This window comes from Callionymus lyra, chromosome 2, assembly GCF_982586985.1.
Source record: "Callionymus lyra chromosome 2, fCalLyr1.hap1.1, whole genome shotgun sequence".
In the NCBI taxonomy this organism is placed as follows: Eukaryota; Metazoa; Chordata; class Actinopteri; order Syngnathiformes; family Callionymidae; genus Callionymus; species Callionymus lyra.
Genome location: NC_141819.1, coordinates 29725514 through 29740237, shown reverse-complemented (window position 1 = coordinate 29740237; position 14724 = coordinate 29725514). Strand labels below are relative to the sequence as shown.

General features: G+C 38.4%; 1 protein-coding gene across 3 annotated transcripts in view; it reads right to left on the bottom strand.

Moving 5' to 3' along the window:
• LOC148086421 (pre-B-cell leukemia transcription factor 1) overlaps positions 1-12666 on the bottom strand; it is a 62768-nt gene extending 50102 nt beyond the window's left edge. For all 3 annotated transcript variants that reach the window (XM_087784532.1, XM_087784535.1, XM_087784534.1), the window contains exons 1-2: positions 12151-12666; positions 11165-11238 (exon numbers count right to left, since the gene is read on the bottom strand). In XM_087784532.1, coding sequence (XP_087640658.1) covers positions 11165-11238; positions 12151-12338 — 262 coding nt within the window. In that variant the 5' untranslated portion in view covers positions 12339-12666. The remainder of the gene's footprint in view (positions 1-11164; positions 11239-12150) is intronic.
• Between the last annotated feature and the right edge of the window lie 2058 nt (positions 12667-14724).

The window sequence follows — 14724 nt, the reverse complement described above, 5'->3', positions numbered from 1 at the left end:
ACACATTTCCGCGCGGTGTCCGTCAGGATTTGTCAGCGAGATGAAGAGCGGGGGGGCAGCAGCACCGTTGCTCTTCTCGTTCTGCGTTAAAATCACAAAAACAATCTTTTGATTGACAAACCTCTTAGCATGAGGCTAGTGACTTGTTGAGCTAGCTGCTACAAGCCATCCTTTTAAAAATGAAAATAATGAAAAAGACACTGTTAGCATATGCTAGCTTGCCTCTTTTTATTTTGATGTTGTGAGGTTAGCATACATTTAAGCATGCTAGCACAACTTAGCATTTATTCTACAGTCACATGTGCTTTATTACAGCAGGTTACCTGAAAAAAAAATACATACTATAGAGAAGATATCAAAGATTAAAAATGATGTCTGTGGACTGAATCTAACGTATAATTTGGTTAAAAAAAAAAAATCTGAATTCATATATTAATACTAGCCGAAAATATCTGGCATTGCCCGGGTTAGTCAGATGCATTAGTTCACTTTCGCAAAGGTTTCTTTAGAAAAGTAAAAATGAAGAAATTAGTTAAATAAAAACATGAACCTGACAAGTAATAATTTTAACACAATATAACCCAAAGCACTCTGAAGAGAAAGAGGAAGTTACAGGTGGATAATGAGAATTAATATTTCCCAAAAGGAGCTGAAATTAAGAATATCCTTACTTAATATGTTATAAACATGGTGAGAATCTAATGAGAATTGGGGAAATTTGAATTTCATGGGGGTTTGTGCCCCCTTTCTGTTTGTCTCATGGAGTTGCCCTCCAATATTCATTCACATCTTTGATATATTTCAGTTCAATTTCAATTGTATTTAAAGTGTAATTTCATAACAAAGTTAACTCAAGTCTACAGTTTAAGTAAGACTATATTGGAGATTAAAAAAACAGTTTTCAGTGAATCAACAATGAGTGTATCCAAGCGTGACAGTGGCGATAAAAACCTTCTTTTTAGAAGGCAGAGACCTCGTGCAAAACCAGACTCAGTGTTGACGGCCTCCTGCTGTGACCGGATGGGGGGGGTAGTAGATGGAGAAGAGAGTGAAGGGAAAAGAGGGAGTATAGAGTAGAATAGTCTAGGCAGCAACCAGGGAGTTGAAACATGTTTAAACTTCCAGTCCATTCGTGTCTAATGATGTCAGATGAACTCCATGTTGGAACCTGGATGCATTTGTCCACTTCTGCTCACAGATCCGCCTGCAAGGATCCACTTGTCTGCACGATTAGCTCGTGGTCCCTCATTACGGAGGTGAAACTGAACCTCTATTTCAAGCCTGCCTGACTTCAGACCACCAGTCATAAAAGCGTCACGGCAGCACTAGAGCGCTCGTGTCCTGCACTCAGATCGGACAGGAAATCGCAAACCAACCGAGCAGGAGTCTTTTTGCTCATGACCTTCGCCGCACTCGACCCCTGCGACCTCCAGACTCGAAAGTGACTTCGACCAAGTCTCTCCTGCTGCGATGCAGCTCCAAGGAGAGAGAAATGACAGACCATTTATAAAACAGGAAAAAGCACAGAAGCTATTTCTGGCAGAGGATGTCTGCGAATAACAAAGAGCTGTCAAACTCTAACAGGTCCATATGGAAATAGACTCACTTTAAAAATAAGTAACGCAGCACTTTAGAGGAACTCCAAGATTTACATCTGCGTTCCCACCTGCTGTGACCTCCGCCGCTGACGCACCATCACACGCTTTCCCGGTCTCGTGGATGGGAACCAATCCAAACCCTCAGTAGACTTCTGCCGGGGAACATTTGTTTCTTTCCGCAGGACACATGGCCCCGACATGCGGCGACATTTCCCCGTGCTGCCACATCGCATGACAGTTTATTTTGGGCGGCTCAGGGTTGGCACCTGAGACACGAGGCTGACAAAGCACTCTGCGTCACTTGGATGAGGCCACTGGGTGCCATGACAATGCCTCTGGCCATGCACTCCTGCAAGATGGACAAACGCCGGGGCCTCGCTTCTTGGCACAGCGGGAAGCAGGTATTCGCTGCTTGCTTTTACAACTTGTTTTGGATGGGAATGACAAATAAAAACGGCGACGACAAGATGCTGATGCAGCAGAGAATCCAACTTTTAAAATTATTCTCAAAACTACATTCTATTAATATTTTTAAAATATAAAAACATTGGCCATAGTTCAACTTGAAGTAGAAAATGCAAAAAAAAGGACTAAATATAAACCAAAAAAATAAAATCAACAATTACAACAAAACACAAGTAAAACATGTTATTTATTGTTTACTTTTTCAGTGTTTTATTTCCCATAAGATTCTCAAAGAATTAAGAACTGCAACAATGGACAGAACATCATATTTGTAGTAATATTTCTATTCAAGACAGAATCTTTTGACAGATGAGGTCCCAATATTACAATATTGACTTCAATATGAAACACGTGACACTGTATTCTTCTGATTTATAATCCACCAAAAACACATTAAATAAAATGAAATTAGTAACTTAATTATTGCTGTTTTTTTTTTTACCTCCTCACTGTACTTGAGAGAAAAGCCTGCAAGTGTGACTCCATTTGAATAAAAAGCTGAAATGTGAAGCAAGCGCCCCCCTGAGTGAGGTGTAATCAGAGCAGGTGGACTGACAAAGAGACGAGCGGCAGCTGCAGCGCAGACGTCTGACTTTAAAACTGCCAGTCTTGGGAGGATTCGCGCTCCGTGCCGCTAGTTTTATCTGACAAATATATGATTTATTGGAACGAGCTGGAGTGAGTTTGTTGCTCACTTGATTGTTGTAAGTGATGACTGAGGAGAAGTGTGACATAGAAGTAGTTCACACCGAGCATTATTTTACATCAGGGAGGCTGGAGCTGGTCTCAATATTAAGACTAGGCATGATAAATATTAAACACATCATCTACTTTGGCTTCATGTCTTGAAGCTCTGAGCCGATATGAATTTTGGATCCTTGAAAACAAACATTTAATCTGATATCACTGAAGTGTAAGAAAATAAACCAAGTAAACAAAAATAATTGGATGTTAAGAGATAATGATACAAAGTTACCAGCTTTGTATTAGTTTAGAAATCATTGGAGGCAAATATTGTAATATCTTGACATCAGATACATTCAGATGCTACTAGTTTACAGGAATTGTGTAACTTCCTGTTACACAGAATCTCTGTATCAAACACTATCACTCAGTTTATGCAAAAGGAATTCAACATCCTGTATGTTAAACATAAGATCTCTAACTTGCAAAACGCACTATTTGATGAGTAGGTTTTAAGGAGTGCAAGAAATTCCGTCTTATGAAGTAAGAAGTTAGAATAAAGAATAGCAATAATCACATCAAACGTCATCATTTATAGGGCTATAAGAAAATATCTATTCAAATTCAACGTCACTGTATCGATTCCTTAATTTACAATTGACACGTAAATATTCACAGTGTTTGTTCATTTTTGTGTTGCAATTGAAGTCATTACGTCATCTGTAGTTTAAGGAACAATGAAATCCCGCAAGATCCAGGCGGTGACTGAGTACGAGAGGATACAGTCCCCTCCGGCAGCTTTTAAATTTATGTTTGGACATATTCTAAATAAAAGTAGTAACGACTTCATAAAGAGTCATGCAGTCTGTAAATTCTGCAACACCAGAATCAAGTACTTGGGCAATACTACAAGTATATACTTGTTCCTAGAGTATCACAATATAGCGCAGTATATTGTATCGTTGCCCCTGTGTCGTGATAGATATCGTGTCTTGCCAAAACACCTAATCATTTATATAGTTTTGATTATATCGTGAATATTATCTTTGTATAAATCATTATGTTGGACAGAAGTGGCTAAAATTTTGGGTGAAAATATAAAACATCAAAATGCCTGCGTATGATTGTAATGGTTTATTTTTTATCTGGGGGGGGGCGTGCCTACCTAAGAGTCACTGAAAACAGTACTAAAGTGTCCTAAATTGAACATCGACCAACCCGTTCAGAACCAGAATCACACACGTGCACACACACATGCACACACACACACATGCACACATGGACAGCGTGTACAGTGAAGTGACAGAGCAACTGCTTTGCTACGTTAAGTATCAGATGCAAATGAAAAGAGAAAATCTATCATGACTCTAATGTGGCCTGATAGGAGGGGGGCGCTCTCCCCTCCGAGGAGCGTCTCGGTGTGAGGAGGGTGATGTATGGAGGAGCTGGATGAGAGGTGAAAAGCGTAGCGAGACGGACGGAGGGAGGGGTGGATGGCTGGGAGGGAAGAAGGGTGTGTGTGTGTGTGTGTGTGTGTGTGCGATGGTGGTGTGTGTGTGTGTGTTGGGGGGGGTGCAGTCCTGCCAGACTCCTGAGAGCCGGGGGCAAAAGTGGAATAAATGTTGATTAGTGTTGATTTTGTCCAACGAGCACCCGGCGACTGACAGTGGGACTAAGCTGCAGCGAAAGGCAACCATTAATCTTGGTCTGGTTTAAGTAGTGTATATTAATTTGTGTCATTTCCACTAGGTGCTGAGGCCTTTCTCTCCCTGGCTCCTTCTTTCTTTGGCCCGCCGTGTGTTTGTGTGCAGGGCGAGCGTACCGTGGCAAGCCTGGAGGTGGCGTCGGCACCAGCAGCAGGGGAGAGTGCAGGAAATGAGATTCCAAACACTACATTATTGAAAATGAACCCCGCCGAGGGTTGGTATGGCAACCGCATTCAAATGTGCCGTCGCATGTTCAATTTAACATGTTACACGTTTTCAGACTCGATTAAATTCCTGGCTTTTTAAAGGGAAGTCGGAGGAAAAGGCGAAACTGGAAGGAAAGCGACTGCACAGAGAGATGTGAGTGAAGCGAACAAGTCATTGCAGGTCAAATCTGCTCAGTCTTTCTTCAAGGAATTTATTTTCCTCTATAGAAGCAAAATAATATCAGGAAGAGGAAGCTTAAGAATTACTGAATGTATAAAACTGTGTAGAAGAATACATTATAAAATATATAACGTGGGAAATTAAAAGCTTCAATGTTCTAGAAAAGAACAAATTCTGATTAAAAAAAGTTATTTCAAGAGAAAACTATTTGAGGAAAACTTTAAGACATAATAGGAAATACTTTATTTCTAACAAATTGTAAGAAAAAAAAACATAAAACCATTAACCCTTGGTTGTCTCTGGGTCAAGGTGACCTGAACACATTTGTTTTCAGGCCCCCGGGTCATCTTGACCCAGAGACAACACAAGGGTTAATAAAAAATAATGTGACAAAAACTGTTAATATCGATGTAAAACAAGACTTTCCTCAATATATGTACACGATTTGTTTTATATTTTAAAATATGTGCCAGAAATGTTATTAAACATTAGTATGTATTTAATAGAATAAGATATATTAAAAAATATATAAATAAACAATTTCCCGAAGGAGACCTCCTGAGGGATCAATAAAGTTCTATCTATATTAATATATTTTGAAAAAAAGAGTAAACAATGGTGAAGCAACTTAGTATAACCTTAGTTTCTAAGAATGTTAATGTATTTTTTCAGACACGTTATGATCTCCTATCTTTTTATTTATGCTTCATCCACAGCTCTGCTGCTCGCTCTTAACATCGGACAGGAGACTGTTGAAGTGACTTGTGTGTAAAAATGGATGACATTCCTGATGATGTCAGCGTTAATTAGCGAAGCGCAGCACAGTAAGATTCTTATAATTAAGCTTCTTAATTTGATTAACATGTATCAATTAGTGCTCTGATAATTTGCATAATGTCTAATGTAAGCACTTTGTTCTATAGTGTAACGGTATCAGGAGCCGTTTAGACGCCTGTCACTCCCACGATGACCCACTTTCTCCTCGGATGAGAGCACAGAAGGAAAGAAGTAGGTTTTATGTCACTTGATGATGAAAATAACTTCCACATGTTCCTGAAGATGAAGTCGGGTGGCAGTATTTGAAGATAATTTTCCACTACAGGTGTGTAGGGAGATACACAAACACGGGCAACAATACGATATATAGTTATACTGTAGGAACAAGGATATATTCGTAGTATTGTCCGAGTACTTGTCTGAGGTATGTGCGGGTAAGTTTCCGCTAGTGGTATGTATTGGCAATAATGTGGCAATACAATAGATATCGCGGTACACAGGCAACAATACGATATATTGCGATACTGTAAGAACAAGATATATTTGTAGAATTGTCCAAGTAATTGTCTGGGGTCTGCAGCATGTGAAGGTAAGTTTCCACTAGGGGTGTGTATTGGCAAGAATCTGATGATACGATACATATATTGCGATACAGTGGTAAATATACGGTATATTGTGATACTATAGGAACAAGGATATATTTGTAGTATTGCCCGAGTACTTGACTCTGGTGTTGCAGAATTTACAGACCACATGACGCCTGATGAAGTCGTAACTACTTTGATTTGTGTGGAAACAGAAATATGTCCAAACATTAGCTTTAAAGGTTTCTGGAGTCGACTGTATCCTCTCGTCCCCAGTCATCGCAGAGATTTTATTGTTTCTTTGGCTGCCGAGGACTTAAATAAATGCTGCCATCCATCGTGTAGAGGATTAATTGCAACAGAAAGATGAGCAGTAAATATTTGCAAGTTAATTAAAAAATATATAGTATTTACCACAAATTATTAAAATATAAACCATAAAAATCACTATGATTAAAAAATAAAAGATAATTTCAAGGACAAAAACAACAAATAGATACAGTGCTCTTAAATATCTATACAGTATCATTGAAAATATTGCTAAATATATTGGTGCGTCCAGACATTTTAATCTATCGAGAAGGAGAGAGATTCAGTAAATCTCTACAGAGCTACGTGGCTAACAAGCTAACCATAATAAGCCAGTTTGAAATTGAACTATATGCTTACTTTAAATCAATTAAGTGCATCAACAACTCAAATAACAAGAAGACATTTCCATTTAAAAACTTTAAAAGTATCGTTCTAAGAATATGTATATATTTAGAAGAAAGTAATATAGTTTTCACCCCTGACCGCACAATGATAGCCAATCACACAATATGGTCATTGATGGCGTCACGGAGCAGGTCGTGTATACACAGCGCGCTGGCGGTCGCTGCAGTTCACGAAGACCTGTGGCTCATTTGGTCTGTCAAACATGGCTCTGTAAAACAGCCTATTTTCACCCTTCAAGAAACAACATTACATCACTGGGCCAGTCACTCATAAACGGAGGATCCCCCAGGCTTGAAACCCAACACTAGGCAAACACGAGCCGCAAGAAAGACGTTCTTTTGTTGAGGTTGAGAGGGAGTAAGAAAATAAACACGCAGTCAGAGCCCAACATTTACCGAGCGACTCAGTCAAGGAGCGTTTTTTTTTTTTGTTTGACACGGCCAGAGATTTATGATGTTGCTGAAGTGTTCACAGAGGTCAAGGTGGCTCATTTTCCAAATCAGTTTGTCAAGCATTTGCTTATCTAAAGAGGCCTTTTCATCAATCACACCAGTGAGACGCTGAAAAGCGCCCGAAGAGCTTAAATAAAGAATTGTTGGAGATTGATGTGCAGATAGAAAGTGAAGCGTTGTCAGATTATTTCATATCAAGATCTTTATACGCCTGTGAAGTTTAGCAGCTCATTAAGAGGAAGAATAAGATTCAATGGCAGCGTTCTCTGTGTACACTGTGTCTCTAGGATATCCTTAGAAAACAAAAACAATATTTTAGAATCATTTTCAAAAATCTGAAGAAAGCATGACACTGTACATGTACATGTGTTTCATCAGAGATGCAACACAAGTCAAAGCCAAAATCACTTTAAAATTAAGATAGCGTCAACTCATTTTTTTTTTCTTCTTCTTAATGTCCATGTATTGTTGGTTGCTTTTGTTATGACAAAGCCAGCTCTGTTTGGACACAGATGTAGGTTCTATTATAGCATAACAATACATTAAAACACTAAAAACAAATAACTTAAAACCTCATTTAAGTGTTTAACTAAGATTGTAACCGTTTGCTTAATTAAAAAATGTTATAAACCAAAATATGCCCAAATATCAGCTGGAGTCGAATGTATCCTCTTGTCCTCAGTCATCGCCGGGATTTAATTGTTCCTCTAGCTGCTGCCGTCTAACATCAAAAATAATGTCATGTTCATTTTTAATTTAAAATATATACAGTATATTTCTTATTTTACACACACTATTAAATATAAACCATAAAATAACTATGATAAAAAATAAAATGTGATTTCATAGACCAAACATCACAGAGGTAAATAGATATATATACAGTGTTCTTGAATATCGATACAGTATTGTATGGTATTTCTCAAATGTTTTAATTATTTTATTCAACTTTTTTTTTGTTGTTTGTTCTTATCACAGGTCTAAAATGTTTTTCTTTTAAATGGATATTATTAAAGAAAAATTGTACTTAAATTACAATATTAATTATAATATGCTTATAAGTCTATAAGCATGAAAGAAAAAGTTTTATGAACCACAAACTTCATGTAACTTTTTCCATATTCATGATGTCGACCTGCACTATAAGTTAAGGCACAAACTCAGACATACACACACACACACACACACACACACACACACACACACATACACACACACACACACAGACACACACACACACACACAGACACACACACTGTCTGGAAGTAACGCACTAAATCCAGTCTGTCAGGAGAAGAAAGAGAATAAAGTTCCTCCTTCTTCTTCTCTCTCTGGCCTTTTGTGCTTGTTTATGCTGCGAAATATTTCTGTTGGTCGTCCCCCACGTCATCGCAGTAAAAATACACGGCGAGAAGGTCACAAGTTCAAACGCTAGATCAACACAGGCTTTGTGTCCTGCAGGTGCTGTCAGCTGCTCGCAGAACGACGGAAACACAAACGAGAGCAGCAGCAGCTCAGCAGGGCGGGACACACTCCACGGCTCGTCCAGACAAAGTGAAAGCATCGCAGGACTCGGAGGCTGGAACTGTTATCGCGGCGTTAACATGTACCATGAGACACCGGGCGAAATGAATGAATTCATGAGCGGATCTGTGCTCCGGGAACAAAGAGCCACTTCAAAGTCAACCTTTATTTAAACATCAAAGTTGCAACAACTTCTGGCGACTGCTTTAACTGTCTGACAAATGTACTTGTGAGCTTCTGTTTTGGTCCTAATGGTGATTTAAATAGAACGTCATGGCGACTCGTAAACTACAAGTGTGTTGAAAAGTCTTTTGGACATGAAATCATTGAGTGGAAAATGCCCGTTAGCTATTTTTAAATATAAAATTAAATAGAATAATAGTTAAATAATTGTTGTATTTACTGTTTTTGGAGAAAATTATAATCAATAGATATTTTTTTCCCAACGATTTATAAGCAAAACCACCTAGAAAATGTTTAATTTATGAAAATGACATGAAATTTTTCTTACATATCATTGTTTACTTAAGTTATGTACGTAGAAACTAAACCTTCTATTCATTTATTGTTATAAATATCATTTTACAGTCACAATGTACAGATGTTCTTGTTTGTTTAAAGTATTTTAATATTCTGACTCTTGAAAATATACAAAAATAAAAAGATAAATATTTATCAAAGCTAAATGTTTTACAAAGACGACACAAAGATTAATTCTTCTGGATTTCTAGCACCTTAAACCTCTTTTCTGAACTTGTAAAAGTACAGAAATAAAAAGTAACATTTTAAATTCACAACTTCATTACTTATATCTGAAGATAGTTTAGTGGTTTTCAATATATTTTCCTGTAAAATGATGCTAAGAACATTAAGCTACAAATGTTAATAACTTTTTTGTTGATTCCGAATGTAACACTAATAGATATGTTTTGTCTAAAACACGTATAAATACTGCATTTTTATGGTTTAAACCCTACTATCACTACATGTGGATCCTTCCTATCTGTCATTATTGATAATTAAGATTATTTACTAACTAACTAAAACAAAGCACTGATTTGTAGTTTTAAGAAAATTTAAAAACTGAATTATCATCTTGAAAATGTGTTTTTTTCTAGTGAGTCACTGCAGACTTCCACCTGAATTACACTGAAGGAAATAACTGGATTTCCGCCAGTTTAATCCTGTGAAAGCTCGGCAGCGAAGTGGAGGAGACAAGCAGCATCACGTTATTGTGAAAACTTCATAAGCAAGTGTTTATGGATGAGCTGCTGAATGGGTGTGCAGGCAGGAAGAGGTCCAAGTTACTTTGTACTCTCAGCAGAGACGAACTTTGGATGAACTCCTGAAAGCGCCGGGGAGTAAAGGACTATGCATAACTGTGCTACTCCCCTCCTGAAAACCAGCTAGACAACAAGCGAGATGAAGCAGCCAGCAGGCTTCAAACACACCCGTTCTCCCCGGTCCATTTAAGATAAACTGCCTTGTTTCAGTGGAGTGGGGGGGGGGGGGTGAGGTGAACTTCTGTGAAAACATCCATGAAAGCATCAGAGGAAGGTCGGCGGTCGTCGTCAGAGCCAAAGTCAAGTGCGGACGAGAGCAGACAATGAAAACAATATCTTCTTCATCCTCCATCACACCAGTTGGATTTCATGCACTAATGAGTGTGAAACACACAGAAGGAGCCGCCTCTCGCTGCAAAACAAAAACTCAATAAAATCCCAAGAACTTCTGCAGAGCCAGACAAGCACACCGGCAACAAAAGCCGAGACGCGCGGCGAATCCTATCTGTTGTAATTTTTGAAAAATGTCAGCGGCAAAATGATTTGGAAACACGACTCACGCCTCCGACGTTATAGCAATTATTGTGCTGACACGGCGCATCACTGCTGCTTTAATAGAGAGACACACAACAGGATGGAGAGAGACGTTCTCAGCAGACATGACAGTTAGCTCACGAGGGGAGACGTCAACACGCCGGTGACAATCCAAATCAAAACGCCACATTATCGAAGGATAACACCAGAGGAGACGCTCATTTGTATTTTGACACAATAATTGGGGATGAAGAGAACTCTGATTGGGTCCCTTGTAGAGGGGCTAAGTAAAGAACATGCATCTGACAGTTGAGCGAAAGTGAAAAAAAATAAATGTACTAGTGAAGAGTTCATTTTTAAATCTGATCTTATTTTTATCTACACAGGTGAAATGTGGTGTAGCAACAGCACATATAATTCATCTCTTGACAGCCAAGAAAAATTACAACTCACCTGTTTTTTCTTTGATTTCGCACAGAACGTTAAAAAGCGCTGGTTTCATTCTGTGACAGTTCAGAGCGTGTTTCCTGAAACACAACAATGGCACCATGAGATAAACAGAAAAATGCATGCATTAAAGAGTTAATTCTATCTGTCACGAGGTAAATGCTTTATATAGCGTTTTTTATTTCTAAAAAAAATTGCTGTTTAACACATGCATTTTTTATATGTGAAAAAAATTAATTAGGGGGAATTAATGATGCGTATATTACTACATTATTAAATCGTTTTTAATTATGAAATACAAACATAATAGTATTAATCACATGGATGTTAAATGTAATAAATGCTTTAAAATATTTATGAATTTGACCAGCAAATAAATAAATAATTAACAAACTATTTTATTTAATGCCATACACCAACAATGACATTATGTTTATTATACTTCTCTAAGGAAATTGTCCATTAAATTAAAAACATTTTCTGAGATATGCATAAATACTTAATGTCAAGCTATTTTAGTCACTTGCTAAGTAAATGTATAACATATTACTGTATTTTAATTACAGAATTAAAATAATTTGTGCTATTTATATATAAGGTCATAATAACCAGCATATTTTACTTTTCTTTTTTTTAAAGGCGTGAGCAGTTTCAGCAGGATGATTTAACAAAATAAAAGCCCGGGAGTTCTACATATAACGCGACTGTATTATTGTGTAGATCAAATTGATGTAAAATATATAAATTAATAATATATGTTGATTTTAGTACATACGTTGATCCATTGACTGTGAATAGAAAATAAAATCCCCATTTAGCGTCATTAAAACGATGTGAATGCTTTTATTTTGTCAATTTCTGAATTAGACTTTTTGGTCAATTATCATTTTTGTTGTAAAGCAGGAAAAAGTTGTATCTAAAAATCCAACCATACGCTATGAAAGCACGTTTTGTTGCCGCCGTGTCAAGTCCGGTGTTTTTTTTTTTTTTACCTGGCTTGCGCTTCGTCCAGACTTTGGTCAGTAATGGTCATAATTTGCTGTAAAATGTCCCCAATGTCCTGTTTCCGGCCGTCGGCGTCGCTGGCTCCGTTGCCCTCCGTCATGTGCTGCGACAGCCCGGGGTGTCCCGCCATGCTCACCCCCGTGTGAGAGTGCATCAACCTCGGCTGCTCGTCCATGTCTTCCCGCCTCTATCTACTCGCTGCTGCTGCCGAGCTCCTGCACAAATGCATAAAAGACAACGAGAGGAAGGCGGACTGAAGAATCCCGCTGCTGTCTTTGAGCTCCTTTAATTTCTTTTTCTTTCTTTCTTTCTTTTTTTTTTTTTTTTTTTGTTGCAGAAGGAGACGCTCCTGGTTCTGTCTGTGGTCGGAGCTGGAATCTGAGCTGTGACTGGAGTGAAGAAGATTCACTTTCACTTGCAGTACTCCAGGAAAAAAAATAAACCCGATTCGCGGTGGAAAGAGCAGGAAAAAAACGAGGAGAGAAACAAGAGTGATTATTCCACTCTCTCCATCCTCCTGCTTTTGTCATGTACAGTAGAGAGGCGACGGCAGCGCAGCGGCATGAGAGCCAGACTCCGCCTCCACCACACCATAGGAAGACCAGTTAGCCCCACCTGGAGGTGTCTCTCGTGAAGCCCGCCTGGAGGAGGCTGGAGATGCTGCCTCTGAGGAGCTGGTGACACAGAAATACAACACTGGGTTCACTAAATGAAAGCTTTCTCATACGTCTCTCTTTACATGACTGTTGGATGTGCTTCAAATGAGAAGGTCTACAGCAGTGGCCCCCAACCTTTGACCAACTCAGGGCCCACTTTTAAGTCTCAAAAACCTTTGGGGCCCCATAAATGCGAAGGAATTATAATGTGTTCTCCTTATTCCTTTGTCACATGTATAATACTCGAAGGAAAAACAACATAATGAAAATAATATTTGAAAAATGTTTAATATCCTTTTAAACTTAACGAGTTTAAACATTTAAAAACATTATTATGTGTATTTTTATTTTTGTATAATTACATCCAATTTCAATTCAATTCAATTCAATTGTATTTAAAGTGTCGTATCATAACAAAGTTATCTCAAGACACTATACAGTTGAAGTAAGACTATGGTTGATTAAGGAAAAATAGACCCCAGCAATTCAACAAAGAGCAAAAAAATAATACTATTTTGGAAACGATTTTTGCGGCCCACTTGCAACCCACAGGTTGGGTCACTGGTCTACAGGTAATGGTCGCGTAGAAGTTCTCACCAAACTCTACTTTAAAGGCTAGAAATGGAAGGAATCCGTGGAAAATCAAGGATTTCAGTTTCTTAGGATTCATATTTCACTCACCATCATGACATAATTAGGGTAGAGATTATTCAGTATTAATCCCTTTCCAAAATCGTTGTCAAAAAGACATAATTGTTGTCAAACCTCGACAAGCCGAATTGTTCCGGAAAAACTTAAACAAGTCAATGTTTTAAGCTTGTATGTAGCAGAAGCTTAAAGGCTAACATGCTATAGCAACAGGAGGTACTCTCGGTAGACAGTAGACCGGAAGCGCTTGCGATATTACCCGGAGTACTACTTGTTGCTGTAGCATAGCAATATTTTAAGCAATTAGGACTGTACTGTGGCCAATTAACCACTCAATTATGAATGCGTCATCAAAGAGCCGCTAACACGGTTGATTTGCCGCAACATTCTGCTCCGCTTTTCTTCAAAACCCGCATTTTACGGTAAGCTGTGAAGCTCTAGTTGAGTTCATGCAACTACGAACTGACAATAAAAGGTATTTCCACATGCATTTTGTGTTACAGTGTCTGCAGCATCTTAGTCCTACCCCTTCATTAACCCCTTGAAAAGGAGTGTCAAGAGCAAGGGGTGGAAAATGGGTTGAGATTATTTTCAGAGTAATTTGTTACTTTTTGGAGTTATAGCCAAAAACGTAAATTTAATGCAGCGACTATTTCTAAAAATCGCTTCCAAAAAGTCACACCTCGACAAGACGAATTGTTCCGAAGAAACTTAAACAAGTTAATACAACAAGATGCATAAAGGCTAACGTGGGACAAGAAGTAATTTGAATGAATATGGCAAGCACTTCCAGTACACACTAGTAGACACTAGACTGGAAGCGCTTGCGATATCTACACACAGCACTTCCTGTTGCTGTACCATGGCCGAATTTCAAGCAATTTGGACTGTCCCGTGGCCCATTAACCACTCAAATAATGAATGAGCCATCAAAAATCAGCTAAAACTACTAAAAGCAACATTTTGCGCCGCTATTCTGGAAAAGGCCGCGTTTCATGGTAAGCCGTGAAGCACCAGTTGAGATGATGCAACATGACCCACTCAAAGTGTCGCAAAGTGGACCCCGATTACACAAGATTGGACAAAAAAATGTATTCCAATGTGCTTTTCTCTGTTACGATGTCTGCGGCGTAAACAAGAAGTTCTTTTTCTACGTCTTAGCCCTTCCCCTTCAAGGTCTAGGGGTAGATGTATGTGACTAAGAATTTGGACAGTTATGATACTTCACAGGCTGGACGTCGTTTCTAGAATCTTCAA